The 16,291-nt window shown below is 43.7% G+C and overlaps 1 protein-coding gene across 2 annotated transcripts in view; it reads left to right on the top strand.

Moving 5' to 3' along the window:
- The window catches only part of tenm1 (teneurin transmembrane protein 1), a 198,295-nt gene that overhangs the window by 143,296 nt on the left and 38,708 nt on the right, over nt 1–16,291 (top strand). For both annotated transcript variants that reach the window (XM_061247745.1, XM_061247744.1), the window contains 7 exons: nt 1,400–1,519; nt 2,161–2,422; nt 3,814–4,081; nt 6,200–6,343; nt 6,910–7,159; nt 8,007–8,027; nt 10,944–11,176. In XM_061247745.1, the coding sequence (XP_061103729.1) occupies nt 1,400–1,519; nt 2,161–2,422; nt 3,814–4,081; nt 6,200–6,343; nt 6,910–7,159; nt 8,007–8,027; nt 10,944–11,176 (1,298 nt within the window). The remainder of the gene's footprint in view (nt 1–1,399; nt 1,520–2,160; nt 2,423–3,813; nt 4,082–6,199; nt 6,344–6,909; nt 7,160–8,006; nt 8,028–10,943; nt 11,177–16,291) is intronic.

Raw genomic sequence — 16,291 nt, 5'->3', positions numbered from 1 at the left:
TCCTTTTTTTTTTACTTGCTGCAGCCTGTCCACTTAAGAGGTTTGACGCATTGTGTGTTCAGAGCTCTTCTGCATACCATTGTGTGGTTATTTGCGTTACCTTCCTGTCAGCTTTGAGCAGTCTGACCCTTCTCCTCTGACATCTCTCATTAACAACGCGTTTATGCCCGTAGAACTGCTGCTCACTGGATGTTTTTTGTTTTTCCACACCATTCTCTGCAAACTATAGAAACTGGTGTGTGTGAAAATACCAAAGATAAGCGGTTTCAGAGATACTCAAACCACCCTGTCTGGTCCCAACAATCGTTCCACGGTCAAAATCACTTACATCAAATTTCTTTCCCATTCTGACATTGGATCTGAAAAATTGCTGAACCTCTGACTATGTCTGCATGCTTTTATGCATTTAGTTGCTGCCACATGATTGGCTGATTAAATATTGGCATTAACAAGCTGGTGTGCAGATCTACCTAGTGTAACAGTATTTTCCCTCATAAGGGGAAAAATTGTATTAAAGCATGATTCAAATGTAGACACGTGTCTACAAGTCTAGCCATCCATTTATCAAAGTAAATATAATTTATCTACAGCATGAGTGAGAAAATGTGGGCTCTGAAAGACCATAGACTTGCCAGACACGGTAATATAATTTCCTCATATGCAGCCATCATCAGAATTAAGTTCAAATTGGCTTTGATGAAGGTACATTATACCATTGAACTTTAGAGTAACAAACCATTCTATGCAGTGGCCAGGTACTAATCAGATGCAGGGCCTGTAAACTAGTCTTGTAGGAGTTATATAAGTTATATAAAAAGATGAAAAACATGTTTTATTACTGACATTTGCTGGCCTGCCCCTAAGTGTGCAGTGGAATCCTGTGTCCCAGTCTGAATTATGTACCATGATTTATAATCCGCGCACAATTATCAGGTTCTTGGTCTGCTGTATTTAGACACTGGGGCCAGGGGTGGCATCAGTTGTCAGTTAAATACCCTGCTTTGACTCTTTTCTGGAGTTTAACCTCATGATTCCTTTTCTCTGTAATCAGTTTTGCTTTCCTCCGTCCAAATGAAGTGGAGAAAAATACAAAAGAAGGGTGGACTGCTCTCGTTAAAAAACCCTGTTGCTGGCTTTTCAAATTTTCAAGGAAAGGTGGCCGTGAGTTTCTGATCTGTCTTTCAGAAAAGTCAACAATAAAAGTAAAAAATTCAAGGAATAAATCAGTTGTTTGTGAAATGTTGTGAATTCTTTTTTTCCCACAGCCCTTTAAATGTAATTTTAGGACATAGATTGCCTCTGCGCTAATCCCAAATGGAGACTACCTCTGGCTTATCCTCAGCAAACACCCACAGGCCCCTCACTCTCTCCTTCCCCACGATCCTCTTCTGTCTTCCAGCCGAGCGGCTGTGATCCGGGGTCAGGTGGTAGCGCTGGACAGGACCTCGCTGGTGGGCGTCAACATCAGCTTCCTGTATTCCCCGGAGCATGGCTTCACCGTCAGCCGCCAGGATGGCAGGCGAGTCTTCAACTCCCAACCGTGCAGCCTCCTTCAAAAGCTTGCAGAATTACTTCCACCCAGAGGAGCACATACTGTTTTCACTTTTAAAAAAAAATGCTTTAAAGGACACCCTCTGCCTGTGAAAATGACCCTGAAATAATATTTTCGAGATTCCTAATAGAAGTTTTTGAAGATGACCGCTCACTTGCTTTTTAGTAGGCACCTTCTGTAGCTTAGTTCAAGAACAAAATAGTTCAACGGATATGCCATGAGTGCCAAATATCTGTTGAAATATACAGTGCAGTCCATAAGTATTTGGACAGTGACACTTTTATATATATATATATATATATATATATAGGAACTCCAGCCCATAGTCCTCCCAATTTTAGGGGAAACATTTGTGCAGAAAATTGTGCAAATACCTTTGGTCTGCTAAAATTAGGGGGACAATGTCTATATTGTTTACAGTTCACCCAATATGGATGTAAAAATCTACAGTCTACAGACAGTCTACACATTAACACAGTGATTGTTTTACAACAAAACAACAATAAAAATGTGTCATTGTCCAATTACTTATGGACTGCACTGTATTTCACTTTCATGTGTTCATGATTTGTCTTGGGTTTGTCCCCTTGCGCTGTGCTCTCCTGCAGTTTTGACCTGTTAGCACCCGGGGGTGTCTCCGTTACCCTGGTCTTTCAGCGAGCCCCCTTCCTCACTCAGAGACGTGCCGTCTGGTTGCCCTGGAACCAGTTTGTGGTGCTGGACAGGGTCACCATGGACAGGCTGGAGACTCCCCCCCCTGCCTGCGACATCAAGAACCTGGCTATCCCCTACCCCATCGTCCTGCCCTCCCCTCTCACTAGGTTTGCGGGAACCTGTGAGGAACGAGGCCCCGCTATCCCGGAGCTACAGGTACTGTCAATCACAGACCTCTATACACAGGCCTAATTATGTGTTCCATGTTTCATATTCATGTGGCTGACAAGAAACCGAAGCTAGCCATGTAAAATATTTAGTCCAAAACATCCTCAGACAGCATTTCCAAGAATGTACGCGCATGTACTGTAAATAAACATTATTTACTTTACGTAGGAGTAATCATCGAGCGAGAGATAACTGTGTTGTGTGAGGAATATTGCCGCCTGCTTTCAAGAGGAAAGGCCTTATAAAAAAGCAGGCACCTTTTGTCTTTCTCTTATGCTGTGCAATTTTCAAACCAAGGCAATGCCCGAGTTTAGACATGGAACAGTATGCGGGAATAACTACTAGATTAAACCTTCGACAAGGTACTGTAAGCATTCGGAAAGCAGGCGATGACATGCAAACCGTCTAATCTGCGGTGCGATTGTGGGGCCCGATATCACGTGTGGGACCGCTGCCACTCCAGACGGACTGGGAGTCCCGAGCCCTCCATTACTCATTCCGCTCAGAGCTCCGAGGATTCCGCTGAATGCAAATGTCCTGTTCTCTGCCACTCTAATAAATAGGTGGCAGTGTTTTATTTTTTACGGCCTATAAAATATACGGCCAGGGGCCAGGTTTGCACAAAGCTACTGTGAGTCCGCATTGTGCTCAGCCCCATAAAGATGAAGCGCTGTTGATTTTTTCTGATGATGATTAAAGGTTCAGCGTGGCAACATGATATATGGCAGCTTGCATTCACAGTGCGGAAAAACTATACATCAGCGAGGGTTCTGTCTGGCGTCCAGTGATTCTGGGAATCTTTTGGGAGACTAAAAATAGGCCGGGGATTAATGTTTGTCTGTTTGTTTTCTCTACCCATTCTGTTTTCCGGAATGGGTTAGAGACAAAGGTCCGGATTTGATTTCAAGAGCTTCAAAAATTGAAAGAGCTTAGAAAAACGGGGTTCAATTTAAACAGTTTTGAGAAAGCAAGCAATATAATTTTTAAGTTCTGTATTCTTTTGTTGCACATACCGTACAGTATATTAATTTGAACACATAGTCATTTAAGGGCATTAAAATGCATTATATGCAACAATATAATATGCAAGAAAGAGCACTCCCACATATGCTAATGACTCCTTTCTTACAGAAATATCTTAGTAGTCATTATCAGCTGTCCATGTGTCCATAGCTTTGATTTAAAAACAAAAGCTTTTCTTTCTTCCTTAACAAACACAGTTTGGCGAGCCAAGTTTGCTCCTTGCTAAACTCACTAAACAGTTGGTGAATAAAGAAATGTGAATCTGGTTTGGGGTCACTCAGAGGACACGGTATGCGTACAACAGCTACTCTGCGGGAAACTGACGTGGCCGCTCTCGGCCGATCGGTGGGTTTCAGGCCGTTCAGGAGGAGATCGCCATCCCCGGCAGCTTCCTGAAGCTCAGCTACCTCAGCACCCGTGCCCCGGGCTACAAGTCCCTCCTGCGCATCATCCTGACCCACTCCGTCATCCCCGCTGGCCTGGCTAAAGTGCACGTGTCCTCCACCGTGGAGGGGCGCCTCTTCCAGAAGTGGTTCCCTGCCGCCCCAAATCTGGTGTACATCCTGGCCTGGAACAAGACCGACATCTACGACCAGAAAGTATTCGGCTTGACGGAAGCAATCGGTAGGTCGTCAGGACACAAAGCTAATACTTTATTTTGTTTTTGTTGTTGTTTTGTTTGTTTGTCTGTGGCTGGACCAGAGCCAGTGGGAGGTTGTCAGGTCGCAAAGCTAATACTCTATTTTGTTTTTTTTTGTTTTTTTTTTCCTTTGGCTTGACCGAAGCCATCGGTAGGTCGTCAGGCCACAAAGCTAATGCTTTATTTATTTTATTTTATTGTTTTGTTTGTCTTTATTTGTGCTTTGTTTATTTTTTTATTCCGACTCTCCTTCAGCTATTTGGAGTTAATTGCATTTACATACTTAATACGAGATTTTGAATTCCAGGCTGCAGACAGGTTGATGGGATTTATAATTTGAATTTCCCCCACAACCCGGGAGCCGAATAATCCATTTGGACACTTCCGCCGCTCCTCTCTCTCCGGGGATGAAGGGATGACTTCCCCGCAGGATTGCGTGTTGCGTACCGGCAAGCTTTTAAATCCTGAGGTTTTTATTCATCCTGCATCACCCCAACTGTTGTTTTATTAATTATACGGGGAAGGAATCCATTTGTAATTTTAATAGACTTTAATTAGCGTTGAGGGCTTTGTGTAGCCCCTTGATTGACATGCTTATGGTATGTGGTCCACTAAAATGAATAACGTGTAGCTGTTTGTTCTGTCGGAGAGCACTGTCACAGATCTTGTAGAGTCGGCTTTCGCATGCTTTTTTTTCTCTCGTTGTCAGATACCAGATATTGCTTTGAGTAAGGAATCTTGTGCGACCTTTAGCAAGATAATGCATCATATGTAGTCACCTACTATTTAAGAGAGCAGGGATTATGAACTGCACTGTACTGTGCATGCGCAAATGTTCCCAGAGTGGAAATGACAAAGGGGAATGGGTAGATCCCTGAATTTTATGTGTGCTCGCCCATGTTGATCCATATATTGTGCATGAGGCCCAGATTAGAAGAGAGAGAGATTCTAATTTCTTTATCTCTGGATCTACTCCAGTAAAAGAAGCTCACCCCTAAAGCCATATCCACTCCCTGAAGCTGAGTGTAAAGGCTCGATCTATCATGCTGACAGTTGCAGGAGCTTCCCGGCTGCAGCTGTACTGTATAACTAGTGTGTGTGCGTGTGTGCGTATGTGCGTGTGTGTGTGTGTGTGTGTGTGTATGGGTGTGTGTATGTGTGTGTGTGTGAGTGTGTGTGTGCGTGTGTGTGTGTGTGTGTGCATGTGTGTGTGTGTATGTGTGTGTGTGGGTGTGAGTGTGTGTGCGTGTGTGAGTGTGTGTGTGTGTGTGTGTGTTTATGTGTGCGTGCGTGTGGTTTGGTGCAGTGTATCTGTATATGTGCGTATGTGTGCTGTTTCCTGTGGATGTGTGCACTTTGTATGTGCGTGTGTGTGTACATGTATGTGTGTGTGCGTGTGCATGTGGGTGTGCTTATGTTTGTCCATACACGCATGCTTGCGTGAGAGTGTGTCTGTAGATGAGCTGTTCTGGAACAGTCCATGATGATATCAGTGAGGCATGAAAAGACTCCCGGGACAGCGGTGCTGATAGCACACAGACAGAGCTCCGCTGTAGCTGAAAAGATGTTTGCTTCGCTCCCGCTCTCTGCAGGCTTTCTGTTTCACGCTGTGCACCACATTTTTATCCACCGTATGTGGCTCTACCTACGTGAGAGGTACTCCCAATACTATTTTTCTATGCTGTGCTATGCTGCTCTTCCGCAGGTTTTTAGCACCTACTTTTAGCACCTATTATTTTCATGGCTATATTATCAAATATGTTATACACACATGCTATCACTGTCTTAACATTGTGTACACCAGGGATGTCTCTGTTCCTGGAGATGTAATGTCCTGTAGGTTTTCTGATTGGAGCCTAAACCTGATCAGCTCTGATTGGTTTAGGACCATGATTAGACTGTCTATGGAAAGCAGCAAAGAACAATGTTTCAATAGAACTTTATGGTTGGCTTGATGATGTTGTCAAAGTTACGGAAGCGAAGCAGTTCTCTGTTTCGCAGCAGGCCATAAGACACAAATTAAATAAAACATTGATAACAGTAACATGGCACAGCCCACGGTCAAATGCTCACTACATTTTGCGTGGCTGTATGTCTTCCAGTGTCCGTGGGCTACGAGTATGAGTCCTGCCCCGACTTCATCTTATGGGAGAAGAGGTCCACCCTGCTGCAAGGCCTCGAGATGGTGGCTTCCAACTTAGGAGGGTGGTCCCTTGACAAGCACCACATCCTCAACTTACAGAGCGGTAGGGTCCAGGGTCCTCCCTTCTGTTGGGAGGCGTATCACCTCCTTATTACTCACAGCTAGCAAAGCGGCTACATGGCTGTGGGAGGTTGTGTTGATCCCATAACCTTTTTACCATGTTTTTTGGTCAAAACAAACAGGGTAAAACTTTGCATTGATGGTGTAGTCATGTTATAAAATTGATCATGTTTTTCGAATTTTTTAAGGATGTGTTTGTGACCCAACAAACTCGCAAAAGTATGGGACTTTTTTTTAGCTGGATATGATTTTCTCAGACTGTTACATTCACAAGATGATGAAATTGCAGATCTGTGTTTTCCAACCCAGAGTGATTGTGTCAATGAAATATTATGCTGTAATTACTATGACAGGGACAAGTGTTTTTTTTCCTGCCTTTTTTCTAGTTGTATTCCCACCTAGCCATTGCGAATGTGTGTGTAGTGGATAATTCTGTTGTGCGTTTGATTGTAGAACAATGGCAGACATCAGAGGGATGATGTTGGAGAAGATAGAGGCAGGCAGGCTCTGAATTCAATCCTTGTTGTACCTCTCTCACTTTTATGTTAGGTGTATTGCACAAAGGGAACGGGGAGAACATCTTCATCTCCCAGCAGCCTCCAGTCATCACCACGGTGATGGGCAATGGCTACATCCGCACCATCCCCTGCCCCAGCTGCAACGGCCCCGCCCTGGGCAGCGCGCTCTTCGCCCCCGTGGCGCTGGCCTGTGGGTCGGACGGCAGCGTCTACGTCGGAGACTTTAACTTCGTCAGGCGGATCCTCCCGACCGGCTACACAATCAGCATTCTGGAACTGAGGTCATATTCTTTAAAGAAATAAGAAAATAACATTTCTGAAAGTGAATGCAGGTTTTTTCTGCTCGTTCATCATATCGTTACTGATCAAACTGAAAATATGCTTCTTCTTCTTCTTCTTCTTCTTCTTCTTCCTTCTTCTTCTTCTCCTTCCTTCTGCTTCCTTCTACTTCTTCTTCTCCTTCTTCTCCTTCCTTCTTCTTCTCCTTCTCCTTCCTTCTTCTCCTTCTCCTTCCGTCTTCTTCTTCTCCTTCCTTCTGCTTCCTTCTACTTCTTCTTCTCCTTCTTCTCCTTCCTTCTTCTTCTTCTTCATTCTTCCTCCTCGTTCTTTCTCCTCCTCTTTTATCTTCTTATTCTTTTTCTTCTTGCTGTTGCTATCCCGAACATCATTATGAGTATTATTTATAGTGATATACTGTTGTATTTTCTGACATTAATCTTATAATGTAATAAATAATAAATATAATAAACTATGAGCTCTATTCTCAGCGCAGCAGTGCAGTGTGGGAGGATTAGATTGCGACTCCTAGCCGCCCTCGGTTTTCTCCCCACCTCACCCTCGCCCTGTTTACTCTCTATAGCCTTTGGCGTGAGGCACCAGCTCCTGCCCTCTAACTCCCAGGGAAACATGGTCCTAAGACCACAGTAGAATTCAGAAGTAGAATTTTCCTGTGCTGCTGAGCCAAACTCTACTGCTTTTGGTTAGTGCCAGTTAAGCAGGGAATTGATTTTCTGTGCACTTTATTAGGTAACACGCACATTGCAGTCTGCATGTATTTTATCGCAATGTTCATGTTAAATAAATAAATGTCCATTTTCGTGTCTCCCCTTTTGAATGCTACGCTGTTAGGAACCGGGATATAAGGCACAGGTACGTGTCCCCCCTGCTTTCCTCTTGAGATGCAATTAATGAAGCTTGTGTTTTCCAGTTCAGCCTTTGTGATGTGTGTGTTTTAGCATTCTCCTTTAAGAGAGGGCTCTGGGCATTCACTTCAAGCAGCCACACAATGAGCACTGAAGGCAAGGCGATCTTCTGCCCTCTAAGCATTTGCTTACAGGGTAGAGGATTAGTAAAGTGCTGGTAGCCGGTCAATATCAAAGTTTATTGACTGGCATTTGAAGGTTGCAGGGATTAAGGATGGGACCATCTTTCAAGCAAAGCGTCTTAGAGGAGGGAAGGTCCTCTAAAGTCCACCTCTTACCAGAGACAAGTCTTGTCTTTAATGTGTGTTTAGAGAGACATAACTCCTATGGTGAAAGGCACTGCACCGCAATAAGGTTGGGGAGAGACCAGTATGTCCAGTGTGACTTACATTCCCAGCTGAAAAAAACAGTTTTTGAAAGAGCTGGTAGCTGGTTGACCAGTTCAGACCAGCTCCATACTTAATATGGTTTGACCAGCTTAAGCTATGTTTTGAAACAGCTGGTAGCTGGAAATTTCAAGCTGGTCATAGTTGGATTTTACACCAGGGTACAGTGAGGTCCATAAGTATTTGGACAATGGCACAATTTTAAAGGGCTGTATTCCTACTGTGTGGACTGCCATGGAGTGAGCCATGTCGGAATGATAGCTCTTTAAAGTTGTGTCACTGTCCAATTTATGGACCTCACTATAATTGCAGTGAAAAATGATCTGATACCAAGCCATTTGGGTCACAATGTAGACTCCACAGTACTTGCAAGAGGATGACTGAGAGTGTAGTGCTTACAAGTACAACTGGATGTCAGGATAAAGCTTTAGATGTAGCATAGGTAAGGCTAGTAACAATTGGGTTTCAGGATAGAGCTTTAGATGTAGCATAGGTAAGGCTAGTAACAACTGGGTTTCAGAATAGAGCTTTAGATGTAGCATAGGTAAGGCTAGTAACAACTGGGTTTCAGAATAGAGCTTTAGATGTAGCATAGGTAAGGCTAGTAACAACTGGGTTTCAGGACAGATCTTTAGATGTAGCATAGGTAAGGCTAGTAACAACTGGGTTTCAGAATAAAGCTTTAGATGTAGCAATTCTAATGCCATTCAGAATTCAGCAGTAGGTGAATGTGAGATGCAGTTTACATGCATCATGCATCAGATTTATATAATGAAATCATTAAAATATCAGGGCATATTTAAAGGGCTCATAATGTGGACTGTAAGCACAGAGTATTTCCCCGGCAAACAAGCAATAAACCTTTCAAGATAGGTAGACAATAGAGAGGATTTTTATTTGCGTTAATAAATCTCCTTTTTGTACAGACTGTGGAATGAGGTACCCACAGTGAATCTGCACTTTTGCAGTAATTTCTTTACATATAGTGAAATGCCTGTCAAATATGTAGTTTGAGCTGCCAAAAAATGTAGTATGAATATAAAAGACGTTGCACAGAAATATGATGGATCCATAGAGATGTGCATACAATATATAATTTGTTAGAAATACAAGGTAAAACTGTGTAAAAAAGTGTTACACTGTAAATCAGTTAAGTCAGAAGGAGAATATTTCACCCTGGCAGAGTACATTAGGTCTCTGTTGGACACGGATAAACTCTGTTAGAGTTGAATTAACACTGAGCGCTAAACTGTGTATACGCATAATTGCTATTCGGTGATAAACTGCTCTGCGGAAAGGATCAGTCACTTCCTACCATTAGGGAGCGGAAATTATACATGAATTCAGGATCATTTTTTTCCCACAAGTAATCTAGAAGTGCAAATTTATTTCAAACGCGCAAATATAAATGAAACCATTCCTACTTTTTTCTTCCTTTATTTTTTTAATGAGAATTTTCTATCTCACTGCAGGTTGTGACCCAGCAAAGACAAACCATTTCCACAACATCACAGTAACTTTGTTATATTGCCTGTGTTTATCTGGGGAGAGACTCAATAGTGACTTTAAAAAATTGAAATAAAAGCTTTGGTAATTATAAAATGCAGATGTGGGTACATACCGTTAAGTCTAAAAAGCCCATCCTGCTAATATGCAGGTTGTGTAAATTAATTTTCTTTGTATGATTGTTCGCCAAGTTTCTCTTCATTAAAAAAATGACCGGGAGTAAAACATGACAGAACAAGATATTTGTTTTTCTCTCTCAAATTAACTAATGCTCTTCCAGACTGCCTTGGGAGTATTTCTTAATAAGAATTTTAAAATATGAAAGATAGACATCTCATAAAATTTTGTTTGTGTGCATGCAGGTTACTCTTTCGTATTTTTTTTAACTTTGTTATGTACACGTTTTTGCGCTTTTTGGCTGCCTTAAAAAAATATGGAACTATTTGTATCAAAGTTGTCTTATGTTGTATCAGATGTGCTGTCGTGTCATGGAAATAATTCAGTTGCTGCAGATTTGTCTTTGCTAAGCGGGTGTAGGTTTTCTGTTCCTTGCAAATCAGAAATAGATGCTCCCGATGTTGCAAATTTATGTGGTGACAATGGAAAAGTAACTCATTACGACTGCCTTTTAAAAACCAAAGAGCATCAAAAGTTGGATAACTAGGTCTTTGAGGATGACGAATCTAGAGTTATAATTATCAGTACATTATAATTAGAGGTGTAAAATCCACATTCACAAAGTAAAAGTCCTCCTCAGTGTTTTGTTACAGTCACCTGGATTGCTCATTAGCACAATTCCTCAGCCAGGCGGTAGAAATAATTAGTGAAATCAACTGGCAGAGGAAATGAGTGGAAGAAACACACGGCAGGACTTTTACTTTCTCACCACTGGACTGTCCGCCAGCGTAATGAATAATCGTCGCAGTTTTCCGAGCGCTTGTTGACTGGCGGCGGCTCCCTGTCTCTCGTAGCACGAGCCCGGCGCATAAGTACTATCTGGCCATGGACCCGGTGAGGGAGGCCCTGTATCTGTCGGACACCAGCAGCCGGAGGGTCTACAGGCTGAGGACTCTCACCGAGCCCAGGGATATGGCCAAAAACATGGAGGTGGTGGCAGGCACGGGGGAACAGTGCACGCCCTTCGACCAGAGCCACTGTGGAGACGGGGGGAAGGCTTCCGAAGCGGCGCTCAACAACCCCAGAGGTAACGTCAACATTAGCATGCTAATTGAGTCTCAACAAAGTCATAAAGTACTTTCCTTCACGATTAGCCTACAGCTTAGGCAGAAAATATGTCTCAGTATTAGATACTTAACATCATTATTTTATGTAAACTCTGTGTTGATGAGGATGATGGGTATTAGATACATGACGAAGTATGCTTTTGCACCTCTGCAGTAAAACTGACAAAAATCTGTAGTCCAGCATCTGTATGTGGTATCACAGAAGCAGGCGCTACATTGACTTCTTCAAGCTGCGACACATTTTACAGTATCTTCTATTATTGCTGAAAAAAATGAAATCTCTGGCCGTGACTCTAGACTCAAATGCTATGATTATGTGGTGAACGGTCCCATTAGGTAACCTGTCTGGTCCCTCAGCTAAAAGCCTTGAAAGCCTTGAACTCCCAAGGCCAACCTGTTCCTTGTATACATGTGCAGCTGTCCAAGTTCCCTCAAAATCAATTTCACCCAGACCCGGCTGAACCAATCTCAGAGTGCATGGATTATACTATCCTTAAAGGCACTGGCACTGCGGTGTTGTATGGCACGGTAATACTGTAATGTGAGAGGGATTTCAGGCACTGAAAAAGTTATCTCTATGCAACCAAGTCCTTTAAGGAGACGCACATCTCTGACACTTATCCTTAATTGTACGCCCCGGATGCCAAACTCATAGCACTGTGAGTTTACATATACTGCGCCCGGCTAAAGTGAAACACTGACCCCACCCTGCAGACCTACTCCTGAAAACTAATCAAAGCTTCCACCGGGGGATATGTTCTGGATACTTCAAGAACTTACTGCATCTGTTTTTCTTTCCAGCTGTATAGTGTTCTGCACTCTGGCCTGACTCCACTTTTTGCACATTTGCAAAGCATGGCAACACGGCATCCCTGGTTGAAAATAGGAAGTCACTTGAAATTCAGTTTGTGCAGTGTAATATTCAGGGGCAGTGCACCCCAGAATGAATCTGCCTGTTCTCTTTCGCGTTTTAATAAAATGTCGCCAGTCAATCTCAGAGAGTAAGGAATATTTAATGTGAGTAAGAAAGAGACTCCCTGCTGCAAATGATTTGTTTTTGGCATATTCAATTAGTGTACGACACACATTATGAAGGTGGGCAGGGAGGAATATAAACGGCTGATTATTTCTGTAAATTGCACAAAGATGTCAGCAGTTCTGCTGGTGGGCTTGGGCCTTCTTAGTGCTGCTTTTGATCTTAATATTTTGGAAGCCCTGCTGTAAAATCCAGCTATGCCAAGCAGTTATGCCAACCTGCAGACACTGCAGCCCTCCAGGAATAGAGTTTCACACCCCTCAGCTGGTCAACCAGCATGTCTAAGCTGGTCATAACGCTGATCTAGCTAGGTATGGGCTGCTCAACCAGCTAGTGCTGGTAGCTTGTCTGAAGTTGAGCTGGGAGCTGGTCTGAACTACTCCCAGTTGTTTAAAAACCTAGCTTGAGCTGTTTTTTTATCAGCAGGGAGTCCTTTTGATAAGCTCTGGCTTGAGCTTTGACCGTTGATGATGATACAAGCAGTGACCATCCTCCAGATGTGCTGGCTTTTAAGTTCAGACAGAGTGTCTTCCTTTGATTCCCTAACCCCCTGCCCTCTGGATCAAAATCCCCTCGCTCCCTCTCCCAGTGTTTAATGCAAGGAAGAGCCAAATGTGGTCCAGAACAATTCGCACAGATAATTGAACCTGGATTCAGTTAAGGCAGACTGATTCTAGTGGCACAAGTTATTAGTGCTTGTTACATTGCTTTCTCCCCACCCTCCCTGCTTATCTCCCCCGCACTGGCCTTGGAGCAGCTTAGTTAGCGCACACACCGCGCGGGGCTCTCCGGAAATTACTTTCTACAATCCCACAATGCACTTTGCCACCATTCAGTGGCCCCAGAGGTGGCTGAGTAATGCCTTTATCAGGTGGTGACACTGTCGCCACATCTGCCCCCTTAAGCAGGACCCTCTTAACGCCTGTACATTACAGTGACACTGTGTCAGGGAGGGAGGGGGGAGGGGGGGGATTTCTAATGAGCGTGGCCTCGCGGCAGTTCACAAACAAGGCAGCACAAGGATATTAAAGTCACATCTCACAACTAACCAAAATAACCTTAACCAAACACTTGCAGTATAAATAATGGCTCCATCTTACCGGTAACCTCTGCGGGGAGTCGCCCGTCATCGACACAGACGATGGTAAGGGTTGACGGACGTGTTGCCGGTACACCGTGTAACAGGTCAAGGGCGTGGCGTTGATGAAACGGACGGCTAACAGACGCTGCCGCCCGTGCTTACAGCCCAGCAGCCGCTTTTATTGATATTGATATGGTATTGACACACTCAGCGTTCCCACAGTATTGCGGTCTCTAGGCCATACATAAAACATTGAAACTATTAATTATCGCCCCTCCACTGGACCGCAGAGCCTCAGCAATCATTAATCACTGTCACCTTTGCAGTCCGATGGCGGATTTATCCTTGTTTTTCTTGTGTTTATTCGCTGCGTCGTGTTTTACGGCCTTCTGTTGCCCTCGGCAGCGGCAGATGGAGGGGGCGCTTTTCGGCTGTACTTTTTCCTTTGTTTATTTTAACATTTTTTCCCCAAAGTTATTTGTCACTCTACTCCATAACGGGCAAGGTCCTGCCACCCTTTTTGGCTTTGTATGCGCGTATGCATGTTCATTATTGGCTTTGTTGTTTTTTTCAATGGGCAATCACCTGCAACCGTAGCTGCATCTATCCGTGGACCACATTTGGGAGAGTGAGGCTTTCCACACCGCAGACGACAGCTAAACTTGCATTGAGCGGAGTTGGAGTTGCAGTTTATCTACGGGCTCCCGGTTGACCAGCGGGGGTCAATAGATAGTGACGTGTGTGAAACCCTATCCAACTGCACCCTTAGCATTAGCATTAGCATAATCCAGGGCTCTATGCTATTGCAAGGAGCATGTTTGCTTCTAAATTGAAAAATGTACCATTAAGATTTGTAGATGTACTCCTGAGTTATTGTTCTAGTGTGCACACATCAGTTTTCAGGAGCAATTGCTCCTAAAATGGGAGCACTGTGGAGCCATGTTTGCCCCATGGCTCTGTTGTTTTGTTGTACTTTTACCTTTCTACTCTCGGCATCTCCTCTTTGAATTAGTCATGAACAAGATCTGTGAATGTCTCCCGGCCAAAACTCTGGTGTCAGCGTTCGAGTGAGTGCAAAGAACACAACGTTTGCGCAGGTTGTAATTTTGTCAAGTGGGGTGGGCAGTGTGCAGATAGCACTTTACAATATATCCAGAACATTGTAAATACTATATGTGTAGCCCTCGGTTAACTTGTTGTCTTGTATTGGAGACATGCAGCATGTCATGCCTTTTTGCTTAGGTGATTTAAAAATTAATTGGTGCCTAATTCGGGAAGGCCGTCTGTGCCTCTCTGTTCAAAACTGTGCCACCTGCGTCTGCATTTACAGCTGATTGCACTCTTCAGGTTCAGGCACCTGTAACACTGACTGTTTGACACTCCACATGCTCCATAGCACTAGCGCACAACACTCACAGCAGCCAAAAGTGCTGTGAGTACTTTTGGGAGGTGGTAACACACCTGCGATTTGAATCCACCTCACACCTGGAAGAGAGATGATTGCATTCATATAGTGCTTTTCTCTCACTCAGCGCTTTGATGAAGGGGAAACTCACCTCAACCACTACCAATGTGTAGCACCCACCTGGGTAACAGCACAACAGTTGACGTACCCCTGAATTTGTTTTCTAGTTTGCACGCATCAGTTTTCAGGAGCAATTGCTCCTAAAATGGGAGCGCTGTCAAGCCCTGTTTGCCCCATGACTCGGTTGTTTTGTTGTACCTTTGACTTTTACCTAATGCATGGCAGCCATTTTGAATCAGAATGCTCACTGCACAGGAAGGAGGACACCTATTGTTTCTTGTGTCCTATTAGTTTGGTTATTTCATTATTTTTCACTCACACAGAAAACAACCTTAATGTAAGAGTTGACAAGAGTTATGTTTTATATGGAATTGTATTGCTCGTTTTGACATGTCTGTCCTTGTGTATTTTGAGACATTAGTCGCTGCTCAGTCACGGTGACAGCAGGGAGGAGTCTTCCCTTTTCAGGCTCACACCCCTCCTAGATTGACTGAAGCAGGCTTGGCTAAATTAAGACAGATGCCTTCTATTTTTCATGTCTTTTCATGCTATGTTTTGTTTGGCAAAATGTTCTGAACATAACAGTTCATTTTGTTTCCCTTTTTCTTTATTCCAAACACTTTGCATGGTCACGGTTCTGAATCCAGCGGCACGGATGAAATTTCCACTTTTTGAAATGAAGATATGGAGGATTGCAGCCGGAAAGGGTTCACGTTTCTATATTCTTGTTTGCACGTTCGCTTTTAGCACGTGTCTTTGGTTCTAATTCTCTGTGTATTAATACTCATTTTAGCTGAGTGAGATCGCTATAAGTGGGGGCACAGCTCAAATCCTGCTGAGACACAGGCTGTTCTTCACGTTGGTCCCGAATAATGACAACCTGATAATTTTATTCCAACAGTACGGAAACATTTTCATAACACGTAATATGTTTGAGGACTGTTACGGCGATTATAGGCAGGTTCTAAAGCAATTGTGTTGACTTTGACTGCACGTCTGTGCATGTTACGGTCTGTGTGTATGTATGTGTGCGTGTGTGTGTATGTGCATGTGTGTGTGTTGGACAGGCAGGGGAAGACATCAGTCGTAATTGAGAATTTCCCTGCTCTGAAAAGCCCTGAGGAAATGATGTAAGTCAGGGGAAGAGTTAACATGGCAGATGAGGACAGCTCTGGTGCCATTTACGCACACTAAGCCAGGGAGCCATTAGGATGGGTATGGTGCTGATTACTGCACATTAAGCGGGGCTCTTTGAAGTGCGCGTCAGGGGAGGCTTATCAAGTCTGTCTCCAGCCCACCTGAGACTGGCAGCCTTCAGCAACTCCCACAAACCTCCCTGGTCTTGTCTACAGGCACAATTGATCTTGACACCAAAGGTGATTCTAGTTGTGCTGATGTCAATTCTGTTCAAATCACTTTTTCTCCTCATTTTT

Source organism: Conger conger, chromosome 7, assembly GCF_963514075.1.
Source record: "Conger conger chromosome 7, fConCon1.1, whole genome shotgun sequence".
Taxonomy (NCBI): Eukaryota; Metazoa; Chordata; class Actinopteri; order Anguilliformes; family Congridae; genus Conger; species Conger conger.
The sequence above is the reverse complement of the archived record's forward strand: the minus strand, read 5'-3'. Positions and strand labels throughout refer to the sequence as shown.